General features: G+C 42.6%; 1 protein-coding gene across 1 annotated transcript; it reads right to left on the bottom strand.

Annotated features, from left to right (window-relative positions):
* Positions 1-2,237: 2,237 nt before the first annotated feature.
* On the bottom strand, positions 2,238-17,661 carry LOC129640420 (ARL14 effector protein-like). The gene is made up of 3 exons (XM_055565775.1): positions 17,572-17,661; positions 9,122-9,190; positions 2,238-4,158 (listed from the first exon to the last, which is right to left on the bottom strand). Exon 3 carries the CDS (start codon positions 4,146-4,148, stop codon positions 3,657-3,659), a length of 492 nt encoding a protein of 163 aa, XP_055421750.1. The 5' UTR covers positions 4,149-4,158; positions 9,122-9,190; positions 17,572-17,661; the 3' UTR covers positions 2,238-3,656.
* Between the last annotated feature and the right edge of the window lie 1,554 nt (positions 17,662-19,215).

The following is a 19,215-nucleotide window of genomic DNA, read 5'->3' as shown; positions in this document are numbered from 1 at the left end:
AAATGTAATTGCGGTTTCAGACCACGAATTTTAAATCATTATAACTAACCTCAAACACATCTGTATGAATCAAAATAGGAACCATTATAATCAACAGATTTTTTCCAACAAGAAGTAAGCTTGTTTATTCCTGTAGCATAAACATCTGTGCTTCACAAAAACAGAAATATAGACCAATGGAACAAGACTGGAGGCAAGAATATACAATAGGGCAAAGACAACCTCTTCAATAAGCAGTGATGGGAAAACTGGACAGCTACATGTAAAAGAATGAAAGTAGAACACTTCTTAACACCATACACAAAGAGAAGCTCAAAATGGATTAAATATCTAAATGTAAGACCAGGAAATATAAAATTCTTAGAGGAAAACACAGGCAGAACACTCGATATCATAAAGCAAGATCCTCTATGACCCACCTCCTAGAGGAATGGAAATAAAAACGAATGTAAACAAGTGGGACCTGATTAATTTAAAAGCTTTTGTACAGCAAACAAAACTATAAGAAGGGTGAAAAGACAACCCTCAGAATGGGAGAAAATAATAGCAAATCCAACAACTGACAAAGGATTAATTTCCAAAATATACAAGCAGCTCATTCATACAACTCAATAGCAGAAAAACAACCCAATTAAAAAGTGGGAAAAGGGGCTGGTGCACTGGGACGACCCAGAGGGATGGTATGGGGAGGGAGGAGGGAGGAGGGTTCAGGATGGGGAACACATGTATACCTGTGGCGGATTCATTTTGATATTTGGCAAAACTAATACAATTATGTAAGATTTATAAATAAAATAAAATTAAAAAAAAAAAAGATCAAAACAGACATTTCTTGAAAGGAGACACACAGATGGCTAAGAAAGACATGAATAGATGCTCAATATTGCTCATTATGAGAGAAATGCAAATCCAAACTACAATGAAGTATCACCTCACACCGGTCAGAATGGCCCTCATCAAAAAGTCTACACACAGGAGAGGGTGTGGATAAACACTTACACTGTTGGTGGGAATGTAAATTGATACAGTCACTATGGAAGACGGTATGGAGATTCCTTAAAAAACTAGCAATAAAACCACCATATAACCCAGTAATCCCACTGCTAGGCATATACCCTGAGGAAACCACAATTGAAAAAGACACATGTACCCCAATGTTCACTGCAGCACTATTTAAAACAGCTAGGACATGGCAGCAAGCTAGATGTCCATCGACAGATGAATGGATAAAGAAGTCACGGTACATATACACAATGAAATATTACTCAGCCATAGAAAGGAACACATCTGAGTCAGTTCCAATGAGGTGGATGAACCGAGAGCCTATTATACAGAGTGAAGTCAGTCAGAAAGAGAAACATAAATATCATATACTAACGTATATGTATGGAATCTAGAAAGATGGTACCAAATAATTTGCAGGGCAGCAATGGAGAAACAGAGAGAGAACAGACTCATGGACACAGAGAGAAGGCAGGAGAGGGTGAGATGTATGGGAGAGTAACATGGAAACTTACTCTACCATATGTGAAATAGATAGCCAAAGGGAATTTGCTGTATATCTCCAGGATCTCAAACAGGGTCTCTGTACCAACCTAGAGGGGTGGGATGGGGAGGGAGATGAGAGGGAGGTTCAAGAGGGAGGGGACATACGTATACTTATGGCCGATTCATGTTGAGGTTTGACAGAAAACAACAAATTATGTAAAACAATTATCCTTCAATTAAAAAAAAATTTTAAAAATCAATGAATAATTAAAAAAAAAACTGTGCTTCAGGATTTGATTAAATTCTTGGAAAGCATTTTCTGCCTCCTGCTGGTTGTGGAAGCCTTTCCCCCACAAAAAGTTGTCAAGATGCTTGAAGAAGTGGTGGGCAGTTGCCAAGAGGTCAGGTGAATATGGCGGATGAGGCAGAACTTTTGCACCAACCTAATATCACTATCAGGAATTTCTGATGGAAAGTGATTGGTATTTGCCAAAGAACAAAATATGGATTTGCTTTAGGGAAGGGGGAAAAAAGTTGTATTTTTTTCTCTTGGGTCTAAAACATACACACTTTCTCACACACGCAAAAAAATCAAAGTAAGGAAAATTAATTTTTATTAATTAATTAATATTAATTAATTATTAATGAATAGTTAATAATTTTTATTAATGAATTTGCCACACAGATTTCGGGGGAGTTAGTCAGAGGCAAAAGTGGTCTCAGGTGAATATTTTCTAGTGAGTAAACATACATAGCCATTTGGTGGGATGGAGATAGGGGCCTTTGGTCTATTTTTAGCCCATTACGTCTGCAGCCTCAGCCAGTGCCTGCACAACTGTGTTCAGTGGAAAGTCTCTTTGTGCCGAATCCAAAGCTTCAGAAGAAGCAATTAAATGTTCATGAGAAGTAAACATGGAAAAGTGGGAAAAGCAATTTTCTCCTTACGGATCATTTGAATAAAACTTGATATCAAAGATGACTGAAGAGAAACTTTCCCGATGACGCTGTGGGTGTGAACATTTTCATAGAGATTTTTCCCTAAAAACAGTTTTGCGCAGTAGCTGCCAAACCCGGCCCAGATGTTTCACAACAGTCTTCTGAGATGGTATCTTCACTGAGGTCAGCAGAAACTCTAGCTGAATTTCCTTAAATCCTGTACCTCCAAGACCAAATGCAACTTAGGCCTTAGGAATTTTGGTCAGTTCTGTGTGGCTGGTAACCTTAGCCACCAAAAAAATGCTTTAAAATCATTTCTATGTAACATTTAGATTAAAATTTGTCCTTTGAAGTCTGCTTCCAGTTGGCATTTTGGATATCAAAATGCCTTGGTCAGTTCTGTGTGCCTGGTAACCTTAGCCACCAAAAAAATGCTTTAAAATCATTTCTATGTAACATTTAGATTAAAATTTGTCCTTTGAAGTCTGCTTCCAGTTGGCATTTTGGATATCAATTAAATTGAATCTCTGCTTTTGTGCTCATATGTTGGGCCACATGGCCATAGGGCCTATTAAAGGTTTTTTTTTAAAAAAGAAACAAATTTCATTTTAATATTGTTAAAACAGTAACACTAAAAAATGAGACTATGAGTATGCAGTGCCAAGTCAATCCAAATAGCAGTTCTGATTTAGAATTGATAAAGTGTAAGATCCTAATGGTAACTAGCTATTATAAACATATGTTCTATGTCAAGACAAGCTCTCAGCTACAGAATTCTAAAAATCCTAAAACTCCATCTCCTAAGGTACCAGCAAAGAGGAAAGGGATTTTTAATCTGAGAGCAGAGTAGCAATGGAGTTGCTGGTTACCAGAGGAGGAATCTGAGTCATCACAGCAGGAAGGTTAGAGAAAGTGAAAGTGAAGTGGCTCAGTTGTGTCTGACTCTTTGCAACCCCATGGACTGTAGCCTATCAGGCTCCTCCGTCCATGGGACTTTCCAGGCAAGAGTGCTGGAGTGGATTGCCATTTCCTTCTCCAGCGGATCTTCCCAACGCAGGAATCGAACCCAGGTCTCCTGCATTGCAGGCAGACGCTGTACCGGCTTCAGAGAACACTAACTAGTCTAAACTATATTTTTAAAACTTTTTTCCCCCAGTCCTAAAATTCACCCAGGAGAAAGAGGCTGGTTTAACTGCCAAGCAGAGAAAATTGATCAGCCCGGAGGGCTGCACCTAGTCGGAGAGGTCGAATGGCATCTTTCTGATGACCTCCCCATTCTCATCGACTATGGTGTCGTAGGCCCAGCGGCGGTTGCAGCGGCAAGTGGGCCCACACTTGGTGGAGTTACACTTGGGGCACGGGTAGAAGCAACCCATGCAGTCTTTATCAAGGCAGTCACACAGGTCAGCCTCATTGAAGGTGAGCCTGCCCTTTTCGTCATACTTGTTGACTTCACGTTTTTCAGGAACAGACTCATTTTTCTTTGCCATTTGCCCTTTCTTGATCTGCTGCCTTACTTTAGGATTAAAGTTGGCTACCTGAGGCCCGGGATTTTGAAGTGACAACCGTTTTAACTGCCGATCCAACCGTTTCATATGCTTCAGTTCCTTCTCACTTGGTTTCTCAGGAGAACTTTGACGTGCAGGTCTCTCTCGCACGGAACTGCTCTTTTCTGCTTGTTCACTCTTTTCTGCTTGTTCACTCTTTTCTGCTTGTTCACTCATTTCTGCTCACCTGGGGACACAAACAAAGTCAGCAACCATTTGTGGGAGCTCAGGCAACCATGAGGACACTGGAGCTGGTAAAAGTCATTTCAGAATGGGCCTATTAAGTTTTTACTTCAAACCTGGCTTAAGTGGATAGGAGCAAGTTTATCAACACCAACAAATCTTTGGACAAAAGTGCTTTTATCAGATAGTATTTCCTCCTTTATTTAACCATCTCTTTTGTCTATCAAATGTTTAAATAACCATTCATGTTTGTCTAGACTAGTACTTCTCAAACAATGTGCATATGAATCGTTTCATGATTATGATTATGATTAACTAGATTATGATTCAGTTAGGACTGGGGTAGGGCCAGAGAGTCTACCTTTCTAATGTATGCCCAGATTGTACTGATATTGCTAATTCCAAACCTACTTTGAGTCTCGAGGGCCTAGAGCTAAACCAATGGTGATCAGGGGCAAAAATTGCTTGATCAGGGGCAAAAATTGCTTTGCTTTAATAGAAACCCAGTTATTTTTCTTAGGTCAGTGGCCCTAGGATAGAAAAACAACAGTTCTTTATTTAAAGAATCTCTTTCTCTCCACAATGCCCCCCCACCGCCCCCACACAAGGCAAACTCTTGACTTTTCCTCCAGCTAAATTGGTTTGAACAAAGAAAATACTGTTTGAACCACTTCAGATCAATATACATATTCCTTGTTTCTAATGACTGTAGTAAGTAATGGAAATTGGACGGTCATTTTTAGCAATTGCCTTTTCTCTTTAAAACATCAGCACATTAGCTGTGGTTTATTTATTTCCTTTGAAGTGACCTCCAGTTCCCAGGAAACACTCTACAAACTACTTTAAGGTAATTCACCATATTGAATTAGTGATTGGTTTTTAAAAGGCTTTCTAAAGTCAGTACATTCTCAAGGACTTTCAGTGTCATTTCGCGTCTCTCCATGTCTCACTGTCTCCCTGTGTATGTCTCTTCCCTCACCACTGCCCCCATCCCTCTGATTCTCTCCTAACTGGCCCATGTCCTACAGACTCCACAAAGCTTCCCAAACTACTGATAATTGAAAGTAGAGAGGCAGAGGATGCCCATTTCTTTAAGGATGTTTTGCCTAGCTTCAAGAAGCAAACTGGCCAAAAGGAAGAGAGACAGAGGATGGGGCATCAGCTGTGAGAGGATCACCATACTAGAGAAAAATTCCCTTTGCTTCTCACTGGAGAGTTTCAGACAATTCCAGAGGACTGGCCACACTCTGTTTGATCCATACTACTAATTTCACACAACAGGTTCCCTTTTAGGTCTTCCTCGTCACTTGAACGATGTAGTGTCTACAGAGAGGGAAAAGGAAATGATTCCCCTGAATGTCTCTCCTGAATTGGATTTATTTGCCAGGATCTTGTTGAGTAAATACCCAGGACAGAAATAATACGGTTTCATAATTTCTATCTAAGTTACTCCAATGTCTTGGCAGGTCTAGAACACTTAGTTGTTTTGTTACTCTTATTCTTTGAGTTGTAATTTCATAGTTGACTACTTACCTTACTTTTTTGGGGGAAAAAAAGGGTAGCAGCTACCTTTCTGATGCATTACCCTAGGCAGAGGAGCCTCAGGCATCACACTGCCAGGGATCAGACACTAGCACTGTCTTCACCACTAACTATCTGACTTTAACTTCAGATGACTTCAGTTGCTTAACCTCAGTTTCCTCATCTGAAAATGGGGGTACTAATAGTACCTTCTCTTTGGGTATGCCCTAGATTAGGTGCAGTGAGAACTTCAAAGATGATATAAGACCAGGTTTCTGCCCACAAAGTTTGGCAGTCTCCACTGGAGAGATCAAGTATCTGCAGCTCACTGCAAGGACAGGGAAAGGTACTCCAGTTCAGATTCAGAGAACCCTATGGGGGGTGGGGTTCGTAATAGTCAAATATCAATAGAGGCATCCCTATTTAGAACTAAGCTTTAAATCTTTTTTCTGCACCCCCCCCCCAGTTTAGTGAGGTGCTCAGTCACTCAGTGGTGTCCAGCTCTTTGCAACTCCATGGACTATACCCTCCAGGCAAGAATATCGGAGTGGGTTGACATTCCCTTTTCCAGAACTAAGCTTTACATCTTAAATAATTCCGGTTCATCCCCATAATGGTAAAAAAAAAAAAAAAAATGTGTGTGTGTGTGCATGTGCAAATCTGCCACCATAATTCAGTCTAAAGCCACTATTTTTTTTCATTCATTCAGCAAATATTGATCTGGAGTCTATCATATATGCTAGGAATTGTGCCCTATTTATTGCAGTCACAACTGCACACACAAGTCCAGAGTACTTCAAGCAGTGGCCTTTACAAAAATGAATGCTACTGCTGCTAAGTCGCTTCAGTCGTGTCTGACTCTGTGCCACCCTATAGAGGCAGCCCGGCAGGCCTCGCCATCCCTGGGATTCTCCAGGATAAAACACTGGAGTGGGTTGCCATTTCCTTCTCTAATGCATGAAAGTGAAAAGTGAAAGTGAAGTCACTCATTCGTGTCCGACCCTTCGCGACCCCATGGACTGCAGCCTACCAGGCTCCTCTGTCCATGGGATTCTCCAGGCAAGAGTACTGGACTGGGGTGCCATTGCCTTCTGCGTACATGATACTAACAGGATATAAATCAAGTACAGTCCAAAACCAAGTTACTAAAGGACACAAAAGAAAATGTGAAAAAACAAGGGAAAGAGCTTGATGGCCTGGTGAAAAGAACATTTTGTGATCATTTTAAGCACTTTACTCATCCATATCACATGACAAATTCCATCTTTATGTGTGTAATGATTTTTATTAATTTACCAAACGAAAGGATGATCTGAGACATTTTCTACCAAGATACTTGTATGATTCACCGTCTATCCTGCTTTTTCATTCCTGTGCCCCCAAATTATCCTCAGTATGAATAGGTTGAAACCACTTATGCCTTTGGGCATACATACCTGGTCTTCTTACATGGAATGGTAGCCCTGATTTCAATACGACTCTCTCTCATACTTCAATAAACCCTTTCCTTACATATTCTCTCATAACAAAGACCTGCTCTGACTAAGTTGTTTACAATGTAACCACTGCCATCATTTACTTTACCTTTGCAATTATTTCTATCATCATGATATAATATGTGACAACGTGTTTGTGTATATGGAGGAAGCAAAGCTTCTATCACATGTGCAACTAGAAATAAGTGATTTACAAATATCATGCATCTGAAATACAAAGAATAGAGATGAACTTCATGTATTTGAGATCCTCCTTCAGAGGCCTATCTCCTCTTCCACTCAGTTAATCAAATGCAGATAACTTCATGGACCCAATGATACCCAGAGCAATACAGAGGTGAGGGTAAAGAAGTAAGGACATCAGAGCAGCTGAGAGTTTCTGGGAAGTCTTGAGTATGCAAATTCAGAGTTCACCTTGGCCTGAAAATATGCCAAGCACATTAGTAGAAGTCTGAAGATGTGACATGCCTGAGGATTGTGGGGAGAGATATGGTGTATATATGCATAAGATCACACATGTCAGATACATTAAAACAATACAGAAACAAAAATGAATAAATTGGGGTAAAAATCTTTCACTCTTCAATTAAGGAAAATATCTGTGTAGGCCAATTTTAAGGCACAGTATTTGTTTTGGAAACAGGCATCAAGACTCTGGTGGAGAAACTCAAAGTTTAGTTATGAATAGCTGTGAACCAAACACAAAACTGATTCTCAGTAAAAGAAAATAGAATCAAGTTACAATGAGACCTTTTACTGAAGGAGCACTGTAATAGCCCAATGTGCTGGATACTGCAAGTAAAATCACCAGGCAGCTGAACAGATGTGGCCATTTTATGTTCAGCTATGGCACACTCAAGACTTCCCTGGTGGCTCAGACGGTAAAGCGTCTGCCTACAATGCAGGAGACCCGGGTTCAATCCCTGGGTCAGGAAGATCTCCTGGAGAAGGGAATGGCAACCCACTCCAGTATTCTTGCCTGGAGAATCCCATGGACGGAGGAGCCTGGTGGGCTTCAGTCCACGGGGTCGCAAAGAGTCAGATATGACTGAGCAACTTCACTTTCTATAGCACACTCAACCTTTGACATGAGATATGTTTGTGAACCAGAATTGTTAGCTTAAAGCCCAGGGCCTCTTAAACCCTTGACCTCTCTCAAAAATGTTGGGAGGATATGTTGAGGCAAACAGTTTAGGGAAATTCAAAATAGAAATAAATGCTCAGTGAATGCATTTGAAGCCTTGACATTCCAATCCTGTTGGTCAGGAAAGAGCTTGGTATTTTCACAGGGAAATATTTTTTCGGTTGAAAATCTTTGAAGGTAATATTGTTTTCTTCTTGTTACTGAACTATTTACTTGTCATAAAATAAAAAAACTCTGAGCCCAACCACATAAAAGTCTTAAATGCATGAGCTTTATCATTATCTTTCTTACCATAGTTCTGTTAGTCCTTAAATTTCATGGTGCTGAAAATATCCTTTTTGTGTCTCTTTTCTGGATTGTTCTCCCTCTGAGCAATGGTTACCAGAATCTTTTAGAATGACATGTATTTGCTAATTGGATTAAAGGCGAGATAATGGAAGACTTTTTTCCCCCAACTATCTGGGTGATAGTCTTGATCTGGAAAACAGATGTTTCAACATCTTTTTACATCTCTGTGTTCATGATTACAGTAAGCTTTCAGAATATTCCAAATGATTCCAATTCACTTTCCACATAGTTGGAAGCAGGAATCCGTTAAGATGAACCCCTTTACACTTACATGTAATAATAGGAGGTGAAAGAAGGTAGAAAAGGGAGGGAGGAGTCCATTAGACTTGTTCTTGGTTGATGTTTTTTATACTTCTCTCAGCTCTCAAAACTGTCTTTTTGTTTAATTCACTTATTGAAGCAGTTGATGCTTTTTATTATCCCACGCACACAGATTAAATATATTAAAATATACTTACTAAGTGGAAGATGAAAGATAATCCTTATTTAGGTGGTTACACCACTTTCACCGAAGACAGTCCTTTTACCTAAAACACCATCAAAAGGCAGTTTATCATCTATTCATTAGGGGGAAAATGTGTTAAATGTAACACACGAATAAAATCTCCTGTCCTTCCCAATAATTGTGTCTCTTAACTTGCATCTTTCATCTAAAAATGTTTATACAAGTTTGTTTTGTAGGCCATTTGTATTTGAGAAAATGATAGGAAAATGGTTATTACTGAAATAGTTTTAATGAAAAATAGTTTCAAATGTTCAAATTATGTTAAAAAAAAAAAAAAAGCGAAGGGGGCAAAAGAAATCTTATTACAGTAGTACCCTGGCTGAAAGTTTCAACAAATTTAGTCTTTTAAAAAAACCTTCAGTAATAGTAATAATGAAAGAGATCCTTTTCGTTTAACAGCGAGAATGACTAACTTGGCATTAGAAAAACTTTACATTTTCCATAACTGATACTTGGAATCAAAGATGTATGAGAACTTTGTCTATATTTGAGGTTATACAAAAGCCTTGATGTATACAGAAGTGGAAATTCTTAGGTCCTGCACCCAGAAATTCCAATTCATTAAGTCTGGGGGTTGCCTGTGACTCTGCATTTTTAACAGTCATGATGATTCTGATGTTGGAGGTCCAGGGACCACACCCAGAGAAGGGTGGTTGTGTAACCCTTCTGAGATTGTAACAGAGCCCAGCTCTGCCTGCCATCCTCTGATCGTTGCTAAATATCCTTCAACAAAGATCTTTAGGGAGATGACTTTCATACAGGTTGATATCTTGAGATACTTTATGAGTGATCCTCAGTTATGACAGTTAAGCACCTTTGATTAATTCACTATACTCCTCCTGAAATTAGTGAATTATGAGGGTGTATCTGGTAACTGTCTACAACCACACTACATACTTGGCCAGAACCCTCTGGTTAAATAGAGGTGGGGCTGCCTATTCACCTAGATTTGAAATACAAATGAAATATTAGAATTCAAATGAAGGACTCTTAGTCTACCACCATTATATACTGGGGTCTTCCCTGGTGGCTCAGAGGTTAAAGCGTCTGCCTGCAATGTGGGAGACCCGGGTTCAATCCCTGGGCCGGGAAGATCCCCGGAGAAGGAAATCGAAACCCACTCCAGTACTCTTGCCTGGAGAATCCCATGGACGGAGGAGCCTGGTAGGCTCCCTGGAGTCGGACGCGACTGACCAATTCACTTTATTATATACTGGAGAAGAGATGATGTCATTTGGAGCAAATCATAAGAGACAGCGCCCATACATTAAAAAGTTGTTGAAAGGGTAAAGAGAAGGGGTTGAATTTAGACAAAGATCTGGTTATTTTGACACCTGGTATATAGTATAGTCTGTTTTGCTGAATTTCACCAGCTCTTGCTTCTGTTTGTCTTCCTAAATAAAATTAGACGTGTTCCTGCAAGCAGAATGTAAGAAGGCTTCTGGTGAATTCTAGACTGTCTCTGAGTAGTGTGTCTCTCATCACAAATACCTGGAGTGGGGGAGGATCCAGAAAGCTGCCATGCCCACAGAACTGCTTTTCTGTGCCTGCAACGAGTGCTGGACCAGTTCTACAAAGGAGGCCAGCCAAGCACTTACAAATGAGGCACAAGGTAGAGTTCCTAAGGGATCCAACTATTTCTTTCTTCCCTCCTTACCCACCCTTCGTTTCTCCTCTGTTGACACCATGCAGAAGGGAAGTGTGGAAGAATGTATTATTTGTTCGAAATTTCTCCTTCTATTCTCTGTATTGTGCCATAGTTTCACTAGGTAGATTATACTTCTCCAGCCCATTGACCTTGAAATTCGCCATATGACTTGCTCGGGCTAAGGGAAAATGGGCACAAGTGATCATTAATGAGTTCTGCGCTGAGATATTAAAGGGCATTGCAAATTTCTGCCAAGTTCTTCTTGTATTTCTGTCATCTGCCATGAGAAGTGCATACCCCAGGAAGCTGCTGACTGCAAAATGAGACACATATGAACAGACCTCAGTCTGATTCACAACCTTAAGCAGAGCTGCCATAAGTGACCCACAGACACACGAGTAAGAACGTCAATGGTGTCTTAGTCAACCACTAAGATTTAGGGGTGGGGTGTTTGCTATGGAGCAGCATTATAGCATTAGCTGAATAACACACTAGGGTAACTGCCATTTACTTGGGACTCACTCCTTGCCAAGCACCACTAACATTAGCTCCTTTAATCTATAAAATTTCCTTCTGAGATCTGCTAATGCTTCCATCTTTCATGAAACATCTGCTCAGAGAAGGCAAGGACTCATAGCTAACAAGTGGCTGAGCCAGAAACTCAAATTCACATGCAAATATTGCATTGGCCAAAAAGTTCATTTGGGTTCTTGTGACATTTCATGGAAAAACCAGAATGAACATTTTGGCCAACCCAATACAATGATTATTCCATGGCTTTTTCCTATTTTTCCTGCAGTTGAACCCACAGGTGATAGCAACAACCATCACATAAAGCACAAGTTCACTCTTTTATGAAGGGCACTTTCCCGAGACTTTTCAATCCAATTACTAATTGGGATACTTAAGTTCTGTTTAGTTCTGCTCTAGATTAAATCATAGCCCATGAGATTGGAAATGGTAAGTCTTCAGTTCAGAAAGTATTGTGCTTTAGAAACCACAGGAAGGCTTAAGATAGATTGGAATATTCTGAAGTGATAGGTAGGAGAGAAAATGTACCAGATAAAAACCCGTTGAGCTAGTGTTTTGAGCTTTTCTTGACTAAACCAGACAGGCTCCACAGAAACTACTCAGGATCCTCGCTGTGACCCCACTGCAAGAGACAACCATTCAGACAGCAGCGCCAGGATTGTTGCAGTGGCACTCAGAAGGAAATATTTCCCGTCTCTGGCTGCCCATTGGAATCACTTGGAGACCTTGAGAAAGAAAAAATTCTGGGCCCTGCTGACAAACAAATGTCATTGACATTTCTAGGTGAAGAGCTGAGCATTTTTTGTTGTTGTTGTTGGGGGGAATGTGAATTTTTTAAAGTTCCCCAGGTAATTCTATTTTCTTTGACCACACTGAGTAGTGTGTGGGAAACTAGTTCTCAGATCAGGGAACAAACCCTAGTCACTCCCCCACCCCCGTCTGCAGTGGAAGCATAGAGTCCCAACCATTGGACCACTAGGGAAGTCCCCCCAGGTGAGTCTAATAGGCAGCCAGAGTTGCGACCCACTAAGCTACACTGGTGGAGAAGGCAATGGCAACCCAGTCCAGTACTCTTGCCTGGAAAATCCCATGGACAGAGGAGCCTGGTAGGCTGCAGTCCATGGGGTTGCGAAGAGTCGCACATGACTGAGCGACTTCCCTTTCACTTTTCACTTGCATGCATTGGAGAAGGAAATGGCAACCCACTCCGGTGTTCCTGCCTGGGGAATCCCACGGATGGCTGAGCCTGGTGTGCTGCTGTCTATGGGGTCTCACAGAGTTGGACACGACTGAAGTGACTTCGCAGCAGCAGCAGCAAGCTACACTGGTGGCTCAGATGCTAAAGAATCTGCCTGTGATGCCAGAGACTTGGGTTCAATCCCTGGGCTGAGAAGATCCCCTGGAGGAGAGTGTGGTAACCCACTCCAGTATTCTTGCCTGGAGAATTCCATGGACAGAGGAGCCTGGAGGGCTACAGTCCACGGGGTCGCAAAGAGCTGGACACAACTGAGCGGCTAAACACAGTGCAAGCTGTAATAGAAGATGGGCTTCCCTGGTGGCTCAGTGGTAAAGATTCCACCTGCTAATGCAGGAGATGTGGGTTCCATCCCTGGGTGGGGAAGATCCCCTGGAGGAGGGCATGGCAACCCACTCCAGTATTCTTGCCTGGAGAATCCCATGGACAGAGGAGCCTGGTGGGCTACAGTCCACAGGGTTGCAAAGAGACATGACGGAGTGACTGAACAACAACAACAAAAGCTAGAAGATGGCCACAAAAAATGTATTTCATGATTTGCTGATATTTAACATTAAAAGCCAATTCTAGCCAATGACTCACTCATGGAGTCTGGAGTGTCAGCTTTGCGTGTCTTTAAACTTCCTACCTACTCTCCTATCATAATTCTGTACTATTTCTCTTTCCTCTGTGGAATATTTACTGAATCTATAGTTATTTACTGAAATCCACATTTATGTTAATTCCTAAAGTGGAGTTTGCCAAGGGCTAGACTGTAAAAGTTTATAGAGTTTGTAAAGAATTCACAAAAACTGTTATGTGCTAACTTAAAGAGGAGAGATGTCAGTGGCTTCATTGGCCAAATAAATAAAGCCCAGACTGTCGTTTATACTGATTGTATACATGGTTCATGCTGCTGCTGCTGCTAGGTCACTTCAGTTGTGTCCGACTCTGTGCAACCCCATAGACGGCAGCCCACCAGGCTCCCCCGTCCCTGGGATTCTCCAGGCAAGAACACTGGAGTGGGTTGCCATTTCCTTCTCCAATGCATGAAAGTGAAAAGTGAAAGGGAAGTCACTCAGTTGTGTCCGACCCTCAGCGACCCCATGGACACCAGCCTTCCCGGCTCCTCCATCCATGGGATTCTCCAGGCAAGAGTACTGGAGTGGGGTGCCATTGCCTTCTCCGTACATGGTTCATACTCTCCTATGAATATTTTGGAGCACTGACATTCTAGTTGAATTTGCACATACAAGTTCCCAAGGATTAGCTGTGACTGGCATAGCCCGAGATTCAGACATGCATGCTATCTTGCTCCTGCATACAGAGACCCCTTGTGGCACTTATCTGACTGCCTCCCAGGATATGTGGGAAACGTTCTATTTCTTTTACAGTAAGATACACAACTCTCTTACTGCACTGGTGGCAACTGATTTTTTTCGATGCATTTGAATGAAAATAATATCTAAGATTTATGGAGTATTGTCTATGTGCCAGGCACTATCCTTAGTGTTCTACATGCATTAACTCATTTAATCCTTAACTCTATGAGGTAGATGATCTAGTTATTGTCCTCATTTTACAAAAGAAAAAAACTGAGGCACAGAAAAATTAAGTACGGTGTCTAAGGTCACACACCTATTAAAGGATGAAGCAGGAATTTGAACCCAAAAAGTCTAGTTCCAGAATCTGGATTTTGAGCCACTAGAAATACCACATCCCTTAGTAGGCAGTAGGTAACTTTCTTTCAACTTTAGTAGGTAGGGGACTGATCTGAGTACATTTTAGGAGAGGCTGTAGAGCAACCAGTAGTCTCCTCAATGCTAGTGGAAGTGCAAACTGGTACAACCACAAAGAAACTGTTTGCTAGCAGTTGATACCTACTAAAGCTGAACACCTGCTTCCCCTATGACCCAGTAATTCCTGGGCACATATCCCAAAACAGTGCATACATGTGTTGATGAAAGGACATGAATTTGGGTGTTTGTAACTGAACTGGAAACTACCCAAAGGTCCATCAACAGGAAAGCGGATAAACACATTCTAGTGTATTGATACTGCTGTGCAACAAGGAGAAGAAACAATGTATCACTACACAGAGTAATAAGGAAAGCTCTCACAAACAGAATGCTGACTGAGAGAAGTCAGGAAAAAAGGGCACAGGCTATAAGTGTCTATTTATATAGAGTACAGAGGCAGGCAAAAGGAATCTCTGCTATTAGGGGTCAGGCTATTGGTTACCCCAAGGGGGAGAAGCTGTGTCTGGAATGAGTATTTGGGGGAGGGGGCTTCTGGGGTTGTGGGTAAAGATTTATTTACTTATTTGCGCTATGTGGCTTGTGGGATCTAGTTCCCAGACCAGGGATTGAAACCGTGCCCCCTGCAGTAGAAACACGGAGTCCTAAACACTGGACTGCTAGGGAAATCCCAAGTCCTCTTTACTGATCTGGATGGCAACCCACTCCAGTACTCGTGCCTGGAAAATCCCATGGACAGAGAAGCCTAGTAGGCTACAGTCCATGGGGTCGCAAAGAGTCGGACACGACTGAGCGACTTCAATTTATTGGCCACAGCATGTTTAAAGTTCTGAAAGTTCAGTGAGCTTTACATTTAGGTTACATGCACTCTTCTGTATGTACACTACCTATCAATAAAAAATTTGCAAGGGTACTACCTGTGATCAAATATTACCTAGGAGATTTCATTAAATATTTTCAAATAAACAATGCATATTTAAGGAAAGTAGTCATTCCAGGCAATCAAAGAGTAAGTTTCCGCTATCTCTAGTTCTTCCCCCAGTTTCCTGCTTTTTATCACAAATGCCAACCTGATGATTTAATAATAACAAGAGTAAATGTTCAACTGGGTCAGGTATATGGAACGGGTTCAGTGTGTTTGCCTCCAGACAGGAGTTCAAAGGCAGGGTAACTAATGACAGTTGTATGAAGGTATGTTTGGTAGGGGGGGGGGGGCTTCCCTGGTGGCTCAGTCGGTAAAGCATCTGCCTGCAATGCAGGAGACCTGGGTTCGATTCCTGGGTCGGGAAGATCCCCTGGAGAAGGAAATGGCAATCTAGTCCACCACTCTTGCCTGGAAAATCCCATGGACAGAGGAGCCTGATAGGCTACAGTCCATGGGTCACAAAGAGTCAGACACGACTGAGTGACTTCAGTTGGTAGCAGGTATCAAAACAAAGATCCCTGGCTGACTCCCTTTGCATGTCCTGGAGCACTCCCAAGGGTGTAGAAATAGCTTTCTTTTGTAGAAATCTTCAAGAATGAGGAAACTGAGAGCTAAGAAGTGACTGACTCCACATGACACTCTGCCTAAGGGCAATCCCCTCTGAGGACAGAGTCCTCACTGGAAGCGGGTGGACCAGCTCACAGTAGGAATTCTCACTACTCCTGCTCACCTGTGTTAGCAACTCATCAGCCACCCCTTTATATTTGAGGGGTAGAGCCCAATCCACCATGGCCTGTTTATCCCACTTCTGCCTTAGAGAGAAAGACTTCATTAAATATAACAAAGGCAATGCTTTACAAGTGAAAGCGCTATTTTCTTTTTGCCTAAAATGTATGCCTACAAAAACCTTTCATCACTATAGATTCTGTCAGCCAACTTCTTTCTGGTAAGTTCTACATGGAAGAACTTTGTGTTCTAGCTCAAAAATTATCATCAAAACAGCCACAAAATTCACCTCTATTATCAGGCAAGACTTGAACCTGGCCATCTTACCAGGTTTTCTTTTTCTTCCTCTGTGCACTGCACAGAATTATGGATAACTAAATATAAGATAACTTTGGCAAATACTTTTCTTAGAATTCTGCTGATTATTCTCAGGGGGAAAGTCGTATGCAAAGAAACTAGGTTGACTTAATTACTAAGTTTACTCATCAATCATTTAGTGAATTTGCTCCAGGTCTTATTTCTAGTTGCATTTTAAATTTCAATCTATTTTCAGGATCAGATTTATTCCCCCCTCCCTCTCCTCATCACCTCTCCCACCACAGAAGCCATGCTGGATTTACCCTTAGTCCCACTAAGCCCTTGTGGGAAAGAAAGACTTCCAGTGAGAAGTGATGAGGGAGGAAGGGAGAAGAAGTGTCCGACTCTGCGACCCCCATGGACTGTAGCCGGCCATGCTCCTCTGCCTATGGAATTTCCCAGGCAAGAATACTGGAGTGGGTTACCATTTCCTTCTCCAGGAGATCTTTCCAAGCCAGGAATCGAACCTGTGTCTCTTGCATCTCCTGCATTGGCAGGCAGATTCTTTACCACTGAGCCACAAGGGAAGCCCGTCCTGGCCTTACCTGAGTTGATTTAAGGTCCCTTTCATCTGAGAGGCAAAAGAGGAAAGATCTCTGGATAGGGGGTGACGGAAGACAAATTCTTAACCTGGTGTCTGCCCTGTGCCTCATCTGATGAGCGTTCTGGGGCCCCCTAGAGGGAGGGGTCAGTGTCTAATGGCTGAAGGTGCTCTGTTCATCAGAGGTTCTGACATGTTGGGCCCAAGAAGGGGTTACATGATTATTGGGCAGAGGAGATAAAACTTGAAAAGAAAATTACTCAAGATAAAGTAAAAAAGGGCGAGAAGGGTTATGCTCCCCAGACCTACTCTTCCTGAGACCATCACATAGCACTGGGGCTATAGGACCTTAAAGTGAGCGCTGGAGAATGGCAAGTCATAGAAGAGAAAGAGAAATAGGTGCCTACCTGGCAACCACGAAGTACAATAGGTACGTGACAACAAACACAGCTCAGAAGAACATGGGCAAGCGTTTTCCTAACTACCTGTAAGATACTTGCCCTGTGAAGTCCCAGGGGCATCGAGGAATTTCTAGTGGCAGTTGGAAGAGGAAGCCACTCAAAATGGTTGTGTTCTTGCTCTCTGTCTTTCCCTGGTCTGACTAGTGCCTACTCCACCTACACCCTACGCGCAGGACAAACCTTCCCACATCCTTGCCTCACGGCCCAGCTAACTATAGCTTACCAAACGGCTGATGAGGAGTCGGCCCCTCAACGGCTTTCCTCGATCAGCCGTTTCCGCTTAACGGTAGACTTGGGTGCCCACGAGTATGGGTTCTTATGTGCGCATGCGTGCGCTCTTGTGTGCGTGTGTGTTGTGCGTATGCGTGCTTGCGTGGGCATCTGCGAGCATATGCGGGTGCCTGAGCGCCTGCGTGGGTGCGTGGGTACGTATGTGCTTGCGTGTGTGGGTGCGTGGCTGCGTGCTTGGCCGCCAGCGTGCGTAAGCGGGTGCCTGAGTCTGTGCGTTCATGGGCGCCTGTGTGCGTGGGTGCCTGCGTTACTGCACGCGTGCATGTTCAGCCAGGTCCCAGTCTTTGAGTGTAGCCTGCCAGGCATTCTCCAGCCGAGCATAGCCATTTCCTTCTCCAGGGCATCTGCCTGACAGGAATCATCTGAGGTCAATTCCCATACAGTTGGTAATCCTGGCTTCCCCCAGCCCCCAGCAGTGATACCTGCCAACGTGTCCATCCTGCCTGCTTGCTCCTGCGTTGCACATGATGGGATGTTGTTCCAGGACCTTGCTTGAGACAGACAAGGTCCTCCATCGGGTAAAGCATGATGCCTTCTTCTCTGTCGCTGAATTAGGGCCCTTTCATTGGTCGTGAAACTGGGCAAGTGAGGCCTTGCTGGCATGTGGGATGCAGCAGAACAGCTGCGAGGTCGCTTCAGTCGTGTCCGACTCTGTGAGACCCCATAGACAGCAGCCCATCAGGCTCCCCCATCCCTAGGATTCGCCACGCAAGAACACTGAAGTGGGTTGCCATTTCCTTCTCCAATGCATCAAAGTGAAAAGTGAAATTGAAGTCACTCAGTCGTATCAGACTCTTCGCGACCCCATTCACTGCAGCCTACCAGGCTCCTCCGTCCATGGGATTTTCCAGGTAAGAGTACTGGAGTGGGTTGCCATTGCCTTCTCCAGGTCTTGGTCTAGGAATCCTTAATTTAGGCATAAATGTGTGTGTGTTTAAAATTTTATTTAGTTAGCTTTTGGTTGTGCTGGATTTTTGTTGCTGCTCAGGGGCTTTCTCTAGCTGGGGAGAGCCGGGGCTTCTCCTGGCAGTGGCTTCTCTTGCGGAGCACTGGCTCTAGGGCACGTGGGCTGAGTAGTTGTGGTTCACCGGCTTAGTTGCTCCAGGGCATATGGACAGGGAGGGATTGAACCAGTGTACCGGCATTGGCAGATGGATTCTTTACCACTACGTAACCAGGGAAGTCCAGTTTGGGCATAAAAATGTGACATCATTCATTCCCAAACTGCTAAGATCTGGGAATATTTTAATTATTACACAGTAGGGTGTGTTGCCCAATCTCCTTGGAGAAGATTATACAGATGGTGTTTTGTCAAACTACTTCCATTATATAAAGGTGCTCTGTGGAAAGAATAGTCAATAATCAAAATAGTTTGAGAATACTGGATTAAATAACATTAAGTAGATGTCTTTACTGAAAACCTCATGTCATTAATGTGCTAATGGGGCAGTGACTCCTTGTGTGAATCAGGATATGCTAGGTTATGCTGCAACAAAAATTGACTCTAAAATTTCAGTGGCGTATATCAACAAAGGTTTATTTCACTAGTCCTGCCACACATCATCTTCTCTTTGGG

Source organism: Bubalus kerabau, chromosome X, assembly GCF_029407905.1.
Source record: "Bubalus kerabau isolate K-KA32 ecotype Philippines breed swamp buffalo chromosome X, PCC_UOA_SB_1v2, whole genome shotgun sequence".
NCBI classification, from domain to species: Eukaryota; Metazoa; Chordata; class Mammalia; order Artiodactyla; family Bovidae; genus Bubalus; species Bubalus kerabau.
Note: the sequence above shows the minus strand (reverse complement) of the source record. Positions and strands in the feature narration are given on the sequence as shown.